Source organism: Neoarthrinium moseri (genome assembly GCF_022829205.1).
Source record: "Neoarthrinium moseri strain CBS 164.80 chromosome Unknown scaffold35_Wmoseri_CBS_16480, whole genome shotgun sequence".
Lineage (NCBI taxonomy): Eukaryota > Fungi > Ascomycota > Sordariomycetes > Amphisphaeriales > Apiosporaceae > Neoarthrinium > Neoarthrinium moseri.
The window spans coordinates 407,485-422,889 of NW_026055149.1; the positions used below are offsets into that span (position 1 = coordinate 407,485).

Genomic DNA, 15,405 nt, shown 5'->3' on the forward strand with positions numbered 1-15,405 from the left:
TGTGTCCACTTGGGGTCAGCTCCAGTGACGATGACCAACCAACAGCGCTAGGGGCCTCTCGCAAGTTCGGTGGACGCCAATTAAGGGGCCAATATAATGTCATGGCAGTGAGGTGAGTGTTGGAACAGACAATCTCCGTGGCGAAGCGCGCAGACTCGCTGCTGCCTGCCCTGTCTCGTACCCAAGTGCATACAGGCTGGGGCACTTTGCCACGGGCTCGCGACATATTGCACCCCAACCAACCCACGTAAAATCGTGCGAATTTGTGGTTTCTGATAGTTTTATTTTCTCTGCTATGATTGACCCCCGCTTTATGAGTTCATCCCGACAATGGTAACTAATGGTGCATTCAACCTCCAACGTTGTCAGCATAGATGCAATTGGTCCGTGATCAAGAAGTCTTAGTGGACACGACGGTAATTGCATGTATATTCTTCCATCTCTCCAAATACTTGACTAGGTTTACAATGGTACCGCTGTGCTTCTGCCTAGGCCCCCATTATTACACATTTTCAGCCCCACTTCATAACTGGAAACGGCTACCTCCAGCTGATGTACGTCCAAGTCTCGTATGGACCTGGGAATCAACAATATTCCATCGTATTCGATTTGCCCCCAGTGAGGCTTACTATGGGGTGCCTTACGGGAAACATAAGCATCAGCCTGAAGCTGTGTTAGGGTCTATGGCGTTGTCCACCTTACTATCTTGACCCGAGTGATGCTGAGCTGGTAAAATTGATTGCATTAAGCGACCTATGGGTATCGTTTTCAATGAACAAATACCGCTGTTCTGCGCTTGGCCGCAGAAGTATGCCACCTAGCCTCAATCATGTATGTGAAACACCACACGCAAAGCCTTCCCACCTATGTGGCAATGTCCGCAGATGCGGTTTCTGAGGGAACTGTGGACTAGTCGGAAAGAAGGAAGGACCGCTCATAGAGCATCGGTCGAATCATCGATTACATTCTGTATATCACCCACTGCTATATTGAAGATATGTAAACCGTTCTGAAATGAATATTTTGTTCCTATAGATTGAAACCCAAGGAACTGTACGTTTCCAGCTCACGTTGGTAATGTTGGTTTAAAGTGAAAAGACGGCTCATCACTTTCTCTACGGGTTCCTTGTACAGGTCATTCTAAAAGTTGTACTTATCACGACTTATTCCAGCATTTTTTTCATGAGAAGTATGAAGCTGGACCTTTCCAGCATCGTCTTAATATAATGTTCATTATATGGCTGGTCGTATTACCACTATCTTGACTAGTTTCAACCCGCGATCTGCCCTGAACCTTTAAGCCCTGATTTGATCCTTTAAGCCTATCGCCTGACTAGTTCTCGTTGTATTTATTGTCTTCCAGATACACTCATCCCCGTAGGCGGCTCATTTGCGGGTCATACAATGGCTCCGCCGTGACTGTAGCTGCGATCTTTCGGCCAAAATACTCGATTTCCACAACACTTCCTTCACAAACTGCGCTAGGCAAGTAGGCATACGCAATAGGCTTACCAATAGTGTACCCGAATGCTGCACTGGTGACATAACCCTGCGCCTTACCGTCGAAAAACACCGGTTCCTTACCAAGCACCACCGAGCTCCCATCGTTCACCGTAAGGCAACGAAGCTTCTTGGCGGCTGTTTCCTTGGAGCGGCCTTCGAGTGAAGCCTTCCCAACAAATCCATCTTTGTCAGCCTTGACAGCAAAGTCGAGGCCAGCCTCGTATGGGTCATGCTCGGTGGTCATATCTGTGCCCCAAGATCGGAAACCCTTCTCCAGCCGTAGGGAGTTGAATGCGGTACGACCAGCAGCAATAATACCGTGAGATTGGCCCGCCTTCCAGAGAGCGTCCCACAAGCGCAGTCCGTTTTCAGCACTGGCATAGAGTTCCCATCCAAGCTCACCAACGTACGACAGCCTCATGGCCGTGACTGGGACACCACCAACATTTGCTCTCTTAACGCGGAAATAGGAGAGCCCTTTATTGGAAAAGTCGTCATCACTGACCATGCTGATGACGTCGCGAGCGCGAGGGCCCCAGAGACCAATACAACAGGTGGCGCCGGTGATGTCGCGGACTTGAACAAGCCGATCAGGGGAGTGCTTACTCTGCAGGCGAGCTTCTCGGGTAAAGTAGGCGGTATCGACAGGTCCGTTCACACCAACTTGGAAAAGGTCTTCCTGTATTCTAGCAACCGTTATATCACTGCGGACGCCACCAGAGTCGTTAAGCAATAACGTGTATGTTACAGCGCCTGGTTTCCTTGAGACGTTACCAGTGGTTAAACGTTTTAGCAGATCGACCGCCCCTGGTCCTGATATTTCAAGTCGACGAAGCGGAGTCATGTCGTACATGGCTACTGCCGTGCGTGTCTTCCATGCCTCTGCCACGGCAATTGGTGAGTAGTACCTAGCTGACCAGGCGTCCCGCTCAATAGGCTGCCACTCAGATGGCAGGTCTTGGAGTAGCTTGGCGTTCTCCTCAAACCAGTGTGGTCTCTCCCAACCGCCGGCCTCGAGAAAGAAAGCCCCAAGTTCGCGATGGCGAACATAGAACGGAGAGACGCGCAGGTTGCGGGGAGATTCCCGTGGTTGTAGAGGGTGCAAAATGTCGTATACCTCGACAAAGTTCTGCTGGGACGTCTCGCTGACGTAGGCAGGGGTCAGCTGGACCTGCTCGAATCGCGATATCTCGCACTCCGCTAGATCAATGTTCGACTTGCCCGTCGTGAGGACTTCAGCTACAGCACGTGCTACGCCAGCGGAGTGCGTCACCCATACTGCCTCTGCCACATAAAACCCATCAAGAGTCGGCGATTGTCCAACTAGTGGGCCACCATCAGGGGTAAATGAGAAGATTCCGTTAAATCCATCAGCTATCTCGCAGTTCTTCAGAACTGGGAGTAGTTCTTGTGACAGCTTCCAAGCTGGGTCGAAGTCCTCCATGGTGAAATCAAGTCGCGACGGCATCTTATGCTCATTGACGTCCTCCGGAGTCTTGCCCAGGGAGGCAGCATTGACCGGCATTGGCCGATGACCGTAATATCCAATGCCGTATTGGTCGCCATGTTCACGGTAATAGAGATCTTGGTCCTGGTACCGTAGGATTGGGAGTATTGCTGAGTTTGGGGGGAGATTTCCGTTCATGAGTTTTCCATCTCCGTTAGGCAGTGCATCTCCATTCGCTGTTGCCCCCTCTGCATTGTGGTGTGGTACAGCAGTAGTCTTAACGTACTGATGTGCCATTGGCAACAAGGGGACAGGGAGGCCGACCATAGCTCCAATCTCGACGCCCCAGAAGCCAGCGCAAGATATCACAATGTCGGCAGGAATTGTTGTGTCTGATGTCACCACCCCTGTCACACGGCCATCAGCCTTCTCAATGCCCGTTACTGCTGTTGAACCAAGGTAGCGAACCCCAGCCTGGGTTGTACGCTCAATGAGGAGCTGGACCGCGCGTGCTGCCAAGGCCAGGCCGTCGCTAGGGATATGCAGCCCACCAAGCACCAAACTGGGGTTCAAAGACGGGTAAAGCTTGCGACACTCTTCAGGGCCGACAAGTTGGGCGTCAATCCCCCAAGAATGGGCGTAGCCAAGTTTTCGTTTCAGATCCTCGAGCCGCTCAAGTGTGGTGGCCACTTCCAGGCCACCAACCTGGTTGAAACAACTCTCTCCATCTTTCTGCAACGACAAGAACTTTTCCACGGTATATTGTGCAAATAGGGTCATAGTCTTCGAGACGTTGGTCTGGAATACCAACCCTGGCGCATGCGAAGTTGATCCTCCTGGCATGCCCAAGGGTCCCTGTTCGACGACTGTGATGTTGTTCCAGCCGCGTGAGACCAGCTCATCGGCAATGTTGGTACCAACAATCCCGGCACCAATAATAACAACAGATGCTGATGTGGAAGTCATGATGTACGTGTATCCCCATACGAGATATGGAGGTTGGGGAGTATTGACAAAGGGTGCCAACGGACAGCCTGTCGCTATGTACTACAGAATATATGGACTATTTTAATACAAGCACGATTATCATCTGGTCCCCGCTGAGATAGTCAGTCCAAGTCAAGATGGGAAGATAGTGAAGATAGACTACAGTCCGTGTCTCCCGGATACTGCAACGGTCACGTGATCGGCATACGGATACCTTCCGCCGGCCAGCGAAGCATGACCCATATCTGGCGGACTCTCTGTGGCCATTATGCACTAAATGAATCTTCTGAGCATCGCTGCCTTATCTTGATCATCCTGGGCCTTCCACATACAGGAAACTCTATTATTCAGATCCCTGTTCGTGAGCGAATCCAAGGACTCTCAGTAACTTTAGCATTCAACCCCGTTCTTGCACTTACTAAACTCCAATTTATTTTCTTCTTCTTTGCATAAAATTAGAGGGCGAGACGCTCGGTTCAACCGGGAAAAAAAAATAAATAAAAAAGATAGAAAAGAGCCCCAGCCGGGCATGTGGTGTCACCGTATGTGGTAGCCAAAGAAGGTGAAGTACCAAGCCAGGTGCTTGTGACATACACCCCGATGGAGAGGTATGAACTCATAACAAAACCCATGCACTAGCGGCATGCTAGAGGCCCGAATTGGAGATACCGTGAAAGCTCGTTATATGGGATGGGTTGTCCATTCTGGGAATCCTACGTCCCGCAGCCCGATTGGTGTCGGTGGCCGGAGCCGGGAAACCGCACTAGGTTCCAAACTCCGCATTTGGTGTTGATAACACGCTTCTCCATGTCAACCCTGCCACAGACACCTCACGGGTCTTGAAACCCTGTAAAACTGCCAGAAGATCCATCTTGTGACGAGCCCGTCAACCGACAGTGGCCTAGAATCATGCAGGCACGCAGTGCCAGAGTGGCTGTCGGTTACTCGTGCATTCACATGACCATTGCTGCGTCATGTGGCATGCTCTGGAGGATAGTGGCGACCATCGAAAAAGGCCGGCTTGCCAACACCTGAGTGGGCCGGCATTCTACAGGTCACTTTTTACGTACTGGTGAAACAACCACATCAGCATGTGTGCATTTTCGTACGCCAACATGTGGAGGGTGGTCGAATGCCGATCGGATGTACGTCTGTTCTCTGGGTTTGATACAGCACGACCCGTGAGTAAGGGGATCGCCTTATGCCTTTATCAAGCAATATTATTGAGCAGCTACGCCCGGCTACAACTATGCGCTTAACCATCTTGGTACGGGTGTAGACTCTGCGCGTAAAGGGTATGTTGGAACATAACAAATATTTTGCAGACAGACTGCATAGGCTCTTAAATGAACGGTGGTTGCAGAACGGGCTGAATTATGTACTAGGAGTGTAATGAGACCAAATCGCTTGCGTTTGCGTAGGCTAGCTCTACGCAGCAGAAACTCAACGCTAGGCTAGACATCAAAGAAGAGTGTATGCGCATTGTACAGCTAGTTGAACATTGCATTGCTCATTGTACCTCCTTCCCACCAGGGCGCACCCCTGGTATCGTTAATGGCGGATTGGGAGTCATACCAGCCCATATCGCCCAGGCTGACGAATTGTGAGGGATCTGCGTAAAGCCATGGCGTAGTATTGTACGTCAGGGTGTCCATTTGTTCGAAAGATGCTTCGTTCCAAACATTGGTGCGAGGGGTTTCAGGGGCTGAGGTAACGGGGGCTCTGCGTGATAATGACGGTGCATCTTGTCCTCCATCTGTAGTGTCTATTGTAATTTCTGGTGATGTGGCGACAATAATCTCGAGCATGTGGTTGTCACCAGGATCTTCTTCGACCACTTTAGGGGCGAGAGATGCATCTAACAAATCGGCTGTCGGCGTCTCCTGCGAGTCTGTCATGCAGTTGAATTGTAGAATGTCCCACATCAGAGGAACGCTTAGGTATATTTTCGATGGCATCCAGTCTTCGACATCCATATTCTCAGACCCGGCTGCGATCCGTGTCATTTTGTCCAGTTTCTTGTCCTATCGGATGTTAGTTTACGATTTCTTGTCTGGAAGCGGATCCATACCAAGGCGGCACAAGCCGAGGAAAATGGCAAAAAGCTTTGCAAGAACTTCTTACATTTCGCAAAGTCCGTATTTGACTTCTGTTTCAGTTTGGCAGCAGCAGCACAGCAGTAATATAAGTGCACCGTCGCGGCAATTGCAGCCACATGTCCAAAAAATGGATCAGTTAGTTGCACCTGTTTCTCCACGACCATATCAATAATCCGGACAATCCAGGTTGCGTGCAAGAGCGCAAGCTCTGACGATCTCCTCCAGAACGTGTTCGGAATGGCCAGGTTCGGATTGTGTTGTGCCCCAACGATGTACAGGAAGGGGTGGTTGAGCACGGTGGGTATAGCATGATATGTGAACTGCTCCTTGAGCCATGGGGCCCAGTAATCATGGTTCATTCTTAGCTCCTCGATTTTGCGCTCGTAAAATTTGACCGAGTCATATCGATGGCACATTGGGATCCTGTTCTCTGTCTCCATAAAGTCAGAGAGAACCATGGCGTAGGTAGAGTCGTGGCGCCAGGGCTCCTTAAGTATATCCTGAGCGCAATCGGATACGTAGCTTCTCACACGACTCCAAACCCATCCCAGGTGGAGACCCATGTTCCAGATACCAGGCTCGCTCGGGTCTGAACAGCCTACATCATCGGTCGGTAGAGGCGGTGTCTTTGGGCCTGGTGTTGAATATGATCCCTGAACTCGGCCTACGGAAGAGAAGAATGGGCGACCTATATCTGTCGGGGTGCTTGAAGGCCCAGTCTGCCGGCCATACAACTGCTCAAGCAGCTGGAGACTCCAGAATAGTCTCTTCTTTCTCTCAGTGCTCGAGTCATGAACAGCATAGGCGGATTCGAGATCGAGCATTGAGGATCGGCAGAGCTGAACAGCCAAACCTAGGTGAAATTGCCCGAGGGGGATGTTCCCATCTACGTCGATGTGAGCGAAAGTGAGTAGGTGCATGCTGAGCACAGTTGGTTGAATACCTATGAATGAAGAGTAGGAGAGCAGACACAGGCTCTCTATCGTTGTAAGGGCTACCGAACCATCCGCGATTCGAAGCATGATCAAACGCCGGGCATTGTTGCCATACGTCTGTGAGACATTGCTCTTCGGGAAGAAACGCGATGTTACGGCCAGGATGCTACAAATAAGTTCGTCCGGAAGCGATCCATAGTCGCGAACCTCCTCGCGTTCAAAGCACCAGATCGGTTGCCTGTGGCAGTGCTTGAAATAGACTCGCATACCCCGGGCAATATCAGACGAGTCTGGCCGTGCATTTGGAGCGACCCGCTCGGAGACGACCGTCGAATGGCGACTGGTAGACTGGCTTTGCTCGGGAACTGACGTTGGTGAACATGATCTGTCCGAAATGTCCCCATTAAGGGGCGGCTCCCGATGCCTGGACGTAGTATAGTTGGGCCTTAAGACGCAAGTCAGTATTTCATAAGGGATAGTACAACGTAGCACTGAGAATGGTTTGGGTCATACGTACAGGCTCCCATTCAGAATCAGATCTAGTTTCTCTTCCAAACTTGCCAATCTCTCTTCCTGCTAGCTGTTAAGAGACATTCATCAAAGGAAGATGCACCGTAATGATCTACCGAACGACCGCCACGTGAATGGTTGATCACGGGAGAGTATGAACATGGCTGGTTAAGGCGCGCACAGCTAGAGCAAGCTGGCTTCTCACCGGGACAGCGCGTCTTCTTCCTCCTGCATCATATTCAGCGTACAAGCATCACAACACGAAGGTGTAGAGACACACCTGCAAGGGATGCAGGCATTGTGTGATCTGCGTCTTCCACGAGAACTGGTGCTGTCGCCTGGCAGCGTCATGGAGCTGACGGACCTCTTCAACAGGTGTGGGGAAAAAGAAAGCAGGGTACTGCACGCTGGTTCAAGAATAGAACGGCCTCCGCTAGGTATATCATGGTAACTTACTAGCTCCAGCGCCCGCACCTACATGTGCTTGACTTGAATTAGCTAAGCGCAATTCGCTGGGGCGCGCCGAGGCCGGCGATAAGGTAATGGAATGTAACGTCCAATCAAAGTCGAGATAAAGTCAGGCCGGTATCATTCGTGATACCATATTGTTGGATTACCCCAGTCATTCCCACTGACGAAGCGACACATGGCGATAACACCAGTTTCCTCGCCGATCGGCTCGCATCAGAATGCAGTGACTGTGTCTGAAGGCAACTTCGATATTGTCGACGATGACGAGGTGGAGACGCAAACCAAGCATCTACTGAAGTCTGTTTCGTGCTTGTGCATCGCAAGATGGGGGGACTCCTCTCCACAATCGAACACTGGGCAAAACGTCGCATACACGATCGCACGTTCTGTCAGTCCATAACAACACCGCAGCAAGTGTAATCATCATGCAAAGAGTGTCAATTTCCTATGATATTCCAGATCAATCATAATCATACCCGGCACCATCAATTTAAACAAGGTGCAAACGAAACAAGCATAATACCATCCAGCAACTACCAAGCAAGACCCTCCATCTTCAAAGCTGAACAGTCCACGGCTGAACAAAAGCCCAGATCTTTTTCGCTGACATCTGCGGTCCGCGGCAAAGACTGACGAGCTGGCCATATCTCGCGCTTGGCCTGTTGCTCCTGTTTATGGTGGGCGGTAACGAGCTCGCGTACCGACTTTTGAAAGAACAGGGGCCCTTGTTCCAACCGCGGGTGTAGTTCACCATTGACAAACACCCCAGCATTGATGTTCTGTTGTGCGTTGGCGCAGAGATACTTGTCCTCTGACATGATTCGCTTGTAGATGTCGTTGATGACTTGGAAGTCCTCGTCGCTCGAATTCTTGTTTCGGTAGACTTCGTAACTCATAACCGACCTGTTGGGGCCCTTAGGCACGAACCTCTGCATGAAGAAGAAGTGCGGCCTTTGGACAAGTCAGTCTTTGCGTCAAACCTTAGTTTCCGGGTTTACTTACGACACGTTCATCGACGCATTTGGGAAGTAGTATGTGGCAGCCACATTGAACCCTCGTGCAATCTGCTCTGGGGTAGGGTTGCCGAGGTGTTGAATATAGCCGTTTTCTGTAACGACGCCATATGCACTGAGATCTGCGATGGTCGGTATGTCTGGGTGTGTAGTTGGGCAGTGGTAGCATTCGTTGTAGTTGTCTGCTAGGATCTTCCAGTTGTATTCACCCTCCATCTCCCAAGTGTGGTCAAATTGGTACTCGTCAAAATTGTACTTCTTGAACCTGGCTTGCTCGTCGATGCCATTGAAGTCATCGTTCCAAGGGATACTTGGCTTTTGAGCGGTGTCTAGGTTCACCCAAATGAATCCATTGGTATCGATGTGAACGTGAATCGGAAGCAGACCGTTTTGGGATTTGTCAAAGCCTTCCAACTCCTGATATCCTGGTGCTTTGGTAAGTTTGCCGTTGAGGCCGTAAGACCAGTTGTGGTATTTGCAAGCAAGGATACTGTTGTTGCCCTTATTTTCAGTCACAACTGGGAAGGCTCTGTGCCTACAAACGTTGTGGAATGCGTTGATAGTCCCAGTGCGATCCTTAGTGATGATAAACTGGAAGCCCGCAACTTCATATCGCAGCCAATCCCCGGAGTTTGGAAGTCTTATTTTGTGTGTGGTAAGAAGCCATTTCTTTGAAAAGATTGCTCGCCTCTCGAGCTCGTACATGTCCTCGGAGGTGTACCAGGACGCAGGCAGAGCCCTGACAGGAGACTTTGTGTCTTGGGTTGGAGATGGCGGCCTGAGGCCAAGGAACCTTGACAAGTGCGATAGCGCCATGGCTAACACAGAAGCAGAAAAGGTCAAGAACACGAGTTTTGGCAAATATGTGACAGATATCTCAAACATGCTGGGCATGTGTGTAGTAAGGTGTTGGAGTGAAGGCAAGTTCAATGAGTAACTACCTTACGGTTATCTAGTGTATCTGGATTTGAGCCTTTCTATCCTCCATGATTTAGTTCATATATCACCTGGGCCGGTCTACACCATATCGCCCATCTATCGTTCCGACAAATCAGCTTAGTGAAGGCAATCTGATGCTATCGTAGGCTGACTATGCGAACGGGAACCATACGCCGGTCACCTGACCGGAGATCTATCTCTCTCCCCGGCCCGGAAACGAAGCTCCCGTCGGTCGAGGTGGGTCAAGATACGCTCACGTGGGTAGCGTCAGGCAAGCATCGGGCATTGTTTCGATAGTCTGAGATGCGAACACGTATCAGGTATCAGATGACGGTGAAAGGCTACTGGCAGTAAATGAGAGAGATACGCCAAATGTTACCCCAGAATGTATTGACAACACTAGTCTCCAAACCAGAAAGGGGGGGTCCACATCTTGGTATCCCGGAAAGATGAAATATGCATCAACCGGGGCTTCTCTTTATAATCAGTTTCTCATGAGGAAAACAAGTCCTAGCGTGTTATCATGATGGCATGATGAGCATAGCCCGAACGAGACTCCTTCGTATTATACTAAGTGTAGCGCACGAAGCTTAACTTCTAAGAGCAAGCCTCTGGCTTATTGTCGCCTTAGCCTCAGGATTGGCATTAATTACTTGTATCATGTTGCAAATTTGTCTTGGGGAAACATTCTCATTACTGGAGTTGGAATCTCTCTAGTCGCCTACAACGCGCGCTATGATGCAGCACGACGAAACTACGTACGAGACTCATACAGAAATGCGATGATTGAAATTGATCTCCACACCGGTTGACTTTCTGTCCTACAGATTCGAAGTTCGTACTGGCTCCAGCAGATCCTTCATCTCAAACCTCGGCCAATCCGGGTTAAGCGACGGATCAGGCCGCTCCCGATCCCAAGCCCACTTATCAGATAGCTCGGGAGACAGCCTGCCCTCCAGCATTTGTACCACATACTTGCCCAATACCGGGAAGAATTTGTAGCCATGGAATGAGCCACAGGTTGCAATATAGAGGCCTTTCGCCGCAGCATGAGGCGAGATGATGAAGTCCGAGCTCGTCGTGAAGGCGTCCCTTCCCAATGATTAGCCAACTGCATCCTCTTAATGGGCGGTGGCTACTCACCAGCAGATGCGGTGCTTCTCCATCTTCCAGCTCGCACCATTCTTGCCGTAGAACACCTTGTTTGCGTGGTTGATGTCCTCTTTTAGCCTCCCAGAAACCTCCCACTGGGTGTAGTCTGGTTTCGGAGGCGGGGCTGAGAGGTAGCGACCTGGCAATACTTCCCGTGTGTTCTTGAAAATCGTCTGTCCCCACCACTTGAGCTCTCTATCTTTCGTCGGCGGGAGACTGCCAATGAAGGGGCCTAGTATGGCAGTCAGGTAATAGCACGAATTGTACCTCGAGGGATCACTTTACCTTGTGCAGCTGTGTAGCCTTGGACGCCAACAGGCATGGCAGCGAATCTCTCGTACGACTCATCGTTCAATTTAGTCATCCCGGTCGTAATTCCGCCAGCTACAATTCTTGATCCAGCCCCAATGTCCGCGAGGCCACTGCTCGCAGCGCTGCATTCCAACAGCTTTGGGGTGTATGCTCCAGTGCAAAGGACTGTATGCGAAGCTCTGAGGACCTCGCCAGTTGAGGATTTGATTCCGGAGCAATGTCCGTTCTTGTCGAGAAGCAAGGTTGCGACCTCGGCGGTGTGATACTTGACGCCCAGGTCCAGCGCCTTGCGAGTAACAGCTCGCAGACAATCACCGGCAGCAGCCCATCCACTAGTCTTGTTGACCAACACCTCCTTCACGCCGGTATAGTCAGCGTCCTCGAAGAGGCCACCATACAGCTTGCGGGCCTCGTCAATGGGAACAGCCGACAGATCGGCCTTTCTTCCCAGGCGCTTGTAGTTGTTGATGACGTCCTGCGCATACTCGCTGCGACATATCCAGTAGATGCCAGTCTGGTGAAAATACGGTTTCCACAGCGGGTCAGACTCAAAAATGTCTTGTGCTTCTAGTGCAAGCTGGCAGTATACAATGTCGTCGTAGTCGGCACGAACCACCTTGTTCCAGTCCCACGAGGCGGCTACGCGACTCTCGGCATCAAACGCATCCCGGTCGACCAAGGTCACCGATGCGTTGGGGTACTTCTTGATTAGATGATATGCAGTAGAAACGCCAAAAACTCCGGCGCCGACAATGATGTAAGAGGGCGCGCTCGATGCCATGATGAGTCTAAACTGCCGAACAGTTCGTTAGAGATCTCAGATTGCTTTTCCGCACTCGGCTATAATCAATCCAACACAGACAGGCTCGAATATTTCCAATTGCCCCGTGTTCCTCAAGCCTCTGGCTGCCAGGAAAGGAAGGAATTCTTATGCCGCTCCGGCGCTCCCACAACCATGTCTCGTGCTGATAAGCGATTGGCTTTGGATATGTTCTTTAGCAGACAACGCCCTTTAGGTGGGGTCGGCGTCTGGCCGTAAGTCCGATCATGTGATCAAGGTGGTTATCTGGGCTTGGCCGCAGATCGTGTGCCACGGGCAGCTTAGTGTTTGCTCTTAGATTGCCTAATTTAGTTCCCTATATCCAGTTCGTGTTGACTACTGATAACTGCACTCTCTATGCTGGTTGGTCCGATGTTCCGAAGCCGGAGCTAATGTGGGACCGATTCGACCTTTACAGAGGGTTCAACGGTACACTTGGCCTCATTTGGTACACCGGTTGATACTTGAACCTAGAGCAGTCACCCTGTCTGAACATTTTTGGGGATAGAATAGGTTTAGTTACCAAGTTATCCTGGTGGTATAGAATTGTGGCAAACGCATGAAATATGTAGGCCGTAAATAACTATATCAGCAGCCGTGCCATGCCTCGTAAGCTGATTCTCCTAAAGCAGCATTGGCATCATTACCGAGCTCGAATTAGTTTGAACTCCTCAAATAAAGTATCAAGGAGTTTGCAAGGAAATACCGTAGGTCCTGCACACTTACCATATGCCAATTGTCCCTACACTTTCGGACGAGCGGCTGAATAGAAGAAGGCGACTCACCATAGCCTCCGAGGGAACCGTCATGGCTTGACGTTTGCAGCATCTTATTTTGGACGTAAAAGTTTCACTTCTGCAGAACTCCAGTGCATAATCGTTATCTCGAAGCTCCAGAGGATTCTGAGTGGGAGCATCGCCATTATGGGTATGAATGGCGTCATTCGTAATGTCAGCCAATACCTCAATCCAGACCAGGCACGGTTGCATCTTGATACTTCGGCGAATTATGTCCACAAAGGTGTGCAAGTCGATACATAAGAATCTGATACTTGATTTCCGACAATAGCCACTCTACTTCATGGCGTCTTCGTATCCAGGAAGGACTTAGCTTCACTTTCATCTTTCAGGGCGACCCCGATTTCTTTGCAACATTGATGCAAGTACCATCATAGGCCGAAACACATAGAGCATTCCATCATGTCAAACGGAAAGAGGCATTTTGCAGGAAGGGGAGAGCCAGTAGAGGCGCCTGCAATGTCAGCTGTGATCGCTACCCCTGTGGCCCGGAAAGAAAACCCATGGATTCGGTTCTGGACGTTCATTGGTTGGTTTCCAAGTGATATGTCTAGTTCAGAGAAGGTTCTGGTAATGAAGCTTGATCTCAGCATTCTTGTCTTTGGTTGCTTTTCATTTTTCACCAAATACCTCGACCAGCAATCCATAACAAATGCATACGTCAGGTGAGTTATAGTTCACATGAACAGCCTGTGTAATCTGTACTGTTGGGAATCTAAGAACTGCGACAGTGGCATGAAGGAAGAAATCGGCCTGCTTGGCAACGAGCTCAACTACCTTACCGCAACATTTTGGGCCTCGTACTGCACGGCAATGATCCCGACTTGCTACTTCATAACGCAATACCCGGCCAATATCGTGCTGCCCTCCTTGGAGCTTGGCTGGGGCTTGGCAACATTTGGACTGGCATGGGCACAAAATGTTAATACTCTCTACGCCATGCGGTTCTTCGTTGGTTTATTCGAGTGCGCGTCTTTCACGGGCACCATCTACATCATTGGGTCTTGGTACAAGCCAAGTGAGACGGCGAGAAGGGTTGCACTATTCTACGTATCGAGTCCGTTGGGAACCATGTTCGCTGGATATTTGCAAGCCGCTGCCTACACGAACCTGAATGGAGTAAATGGTTTATCTGGCTGGAGGTATTGCAATGAATTCGATAACTGGAGAATGGAGGACTGACATCCTGGGATTAGGTGGCTCTTCATCATTGATACTATAATCACACTTGGCATCGCCCTGTTGTACGTATGAGTGGCAGCCCCCAATTCAGGCCTGAAAGCTAACAACCCGCAGCGGATTCACGTTCTTCCCCGATATTCCCGCACGAAGAAAACCATTGCTGCTTTCACATGCGGAGCATACGCTCGCACGGAAGCGATTGGTGGGATATACGGCTCCACCAGGGCTAGAGTTGTCGCGTAGTATCTTCAAGCATGTGCTCGGACGATGGCATTCCTATGCCTTCGTGCTTCTGTGGACACTCATGGATCTGAATGGCCAGATTGGCGGCCAGCCCTGTTCACTATACCTGAAGGCCTACAGTCCGAGTGTATACTCGGTTGTTCGAGTAAGCACATTGCCAACCATTGGTACAGCCTGCAGCATTGTTGGTGCCCTCCTTGCGGGGATCGCTGCGGATAGGATCGGCAACTTTTGGATGCCGGCCATGGCAACGACGCTTCTTTTGATGGTTGGTACCATCATGCTGGTCGTTTGGAACATTGGGGAGACGGGTCGTTTGGTGGCTTTCATCCTACAGGGTTTCGTCGGCCGTGAGTGGTTTCCTCAACAGCCACAACTCAAAGGCCGCAACTACTGACGCGAACCTTGATAGCAATATCGCCTATGGCAATGAGCTGGGCGACGGTAACGATGGCCAACGATGCCGAAGAACGAGCTGTAGTGACTGCAAGCATGAACTCGATCGGTCAGGCTATCACAGCTGGAGTGCAGGTGGTTATGTATCCAGCGACGGGTGCACCAAGATGGGTATCCAGCTTCAAAGCCAACCTTGGGCTGAACATTGTTCAGATCCTCGGCATCTTGGCGATAGCATATCTGGCGCGCAGAGAGACCGATACGAAAGTGACGGAGACTGACATGGAAGCGGCAATAGTCACGGGCGGGGACGGATTGCAAGATCATGACCAAAAGGTGCTTTAGCTTTCAACAAACGCTTCACATGATCGAGACAGTAGAAAGTCCACATCCTACAACTCCGGCCTTAGATACTCAATAACAGCTGGAAAGACGTGAACATCATAGAGGTATCAAATAACCATCATTCTTCGTATAGTCCAAGACGCTAGCCTGGTTCTTGCGCACACCATAACCCCTAACGGATCGGATTTACAACCCTATATTACTCAGAGATATAATTCTTATTAGGTATAATATAGTACAAGAAGTTTGACTAT

The 15,405-nt window shown here is 50.3% G+C and overlaps 5 protein-coding genes across 5 annotated transcripts; 1 reads left to right on the top strand and 4 right to left on the bottom strand.

Moving 5' to 3' along the window:
• Positions 1–1,369: 1,369 nt before the first annotated feature.
• Positions 1,370–3,916, bottom strand: JN550_008477 (uncharacterized protein; the record flags this gene model as incomplete). The annotated part of the gene is made up of 1 exon (XM_049320443.1): positions 1,370–3,916. The coding sequence occupies one exon, from the start codon at positions 3,914–3,916 to the stop codon at positions 1,370–1,372; it is 2,547 nt and encodes an 848-aa protein (XP_049169699.1).
• Positions 3,917–5,427: 1,511 nt separating this feature from the next.
• Positions 5,428–7,780, bottom strand: JN550_008478 (uncharacterized protein; the record flags this gene model as incomplete). Its single annotated transcript, XM_049320444.1, has 6 exons — positions 5,428–5,961; positions 6,009–6,922; positions 6,980–7,416; positions 7,489–7,544; positions 7,663–7,709; positions 7,762–7,780. 6 exons carry the CDS (start codon positions 7,778–7,780, stop codon positions 5,428–5,430), a joined length of 2,007 nt encoding a protein of 668 aa, XP_049169700.1.
• Positions 7,781–8,485: 705 nt separating this feature from the next.
• Positions 8,486–9,850, bottom strand: JN550_008479 (uncharacterized protein; the record flags this gene model as incomplete). The annotated part of the gene is made up of 2 exons (XM_049320445.1): positions 8,486–8,903; positions 8,955–9,850. The coding sequence occupies 2 exons, from the start codon at positions 9,848–9,850 to the stop codon at positions 8,486–8,488; spliced, it is 1,314 nt and encodes a 437-aa protein (XP_049169701.1).
• An 875-nt stretch (positions 9,851–10,725) lies between these two features.
• Positions 10,726–12,149, bottom strand: JN550_008480 (uncharacterized protein; the record flags this gene model as incomplete). Its single annotated transcript, XM_049320446.1, has 3 exons — positions 10,726–10,996; positions 11,048–11,288; positions 11,342–12,149. 3 exons carry the CDS (start codon positions 12,147–12,149, stop codon positions 10,726–10,728), a joined length of 1,320 nt encoding a protein of 439 aa, XP_049169702.1.
• Positions 12,150–13,387: 1,238 nt separating this feature from the next.
• Positions 13,388–15,151, top strand: JN550_008481 (uncharacterized protein; the record flags this gene model as incomplete). Its single annotated transcript, XM_049320447.1, has 5 exons — positions 13,388–13,650; positions 13,717–14,127; positions 14,182–14,229; positions 14,282–14,760; positions 14,823–15,151. 5 exons carry the CDS (start codon positions 13,388–13,390, stop codon positions 15,149–15,151), a joined length of 1,530 nt encoding a protein of 509 aa, XP_049169703.1.
• Between the last annotated feature and the right edge of the window lie 254 nt (positions 15,152–15,405).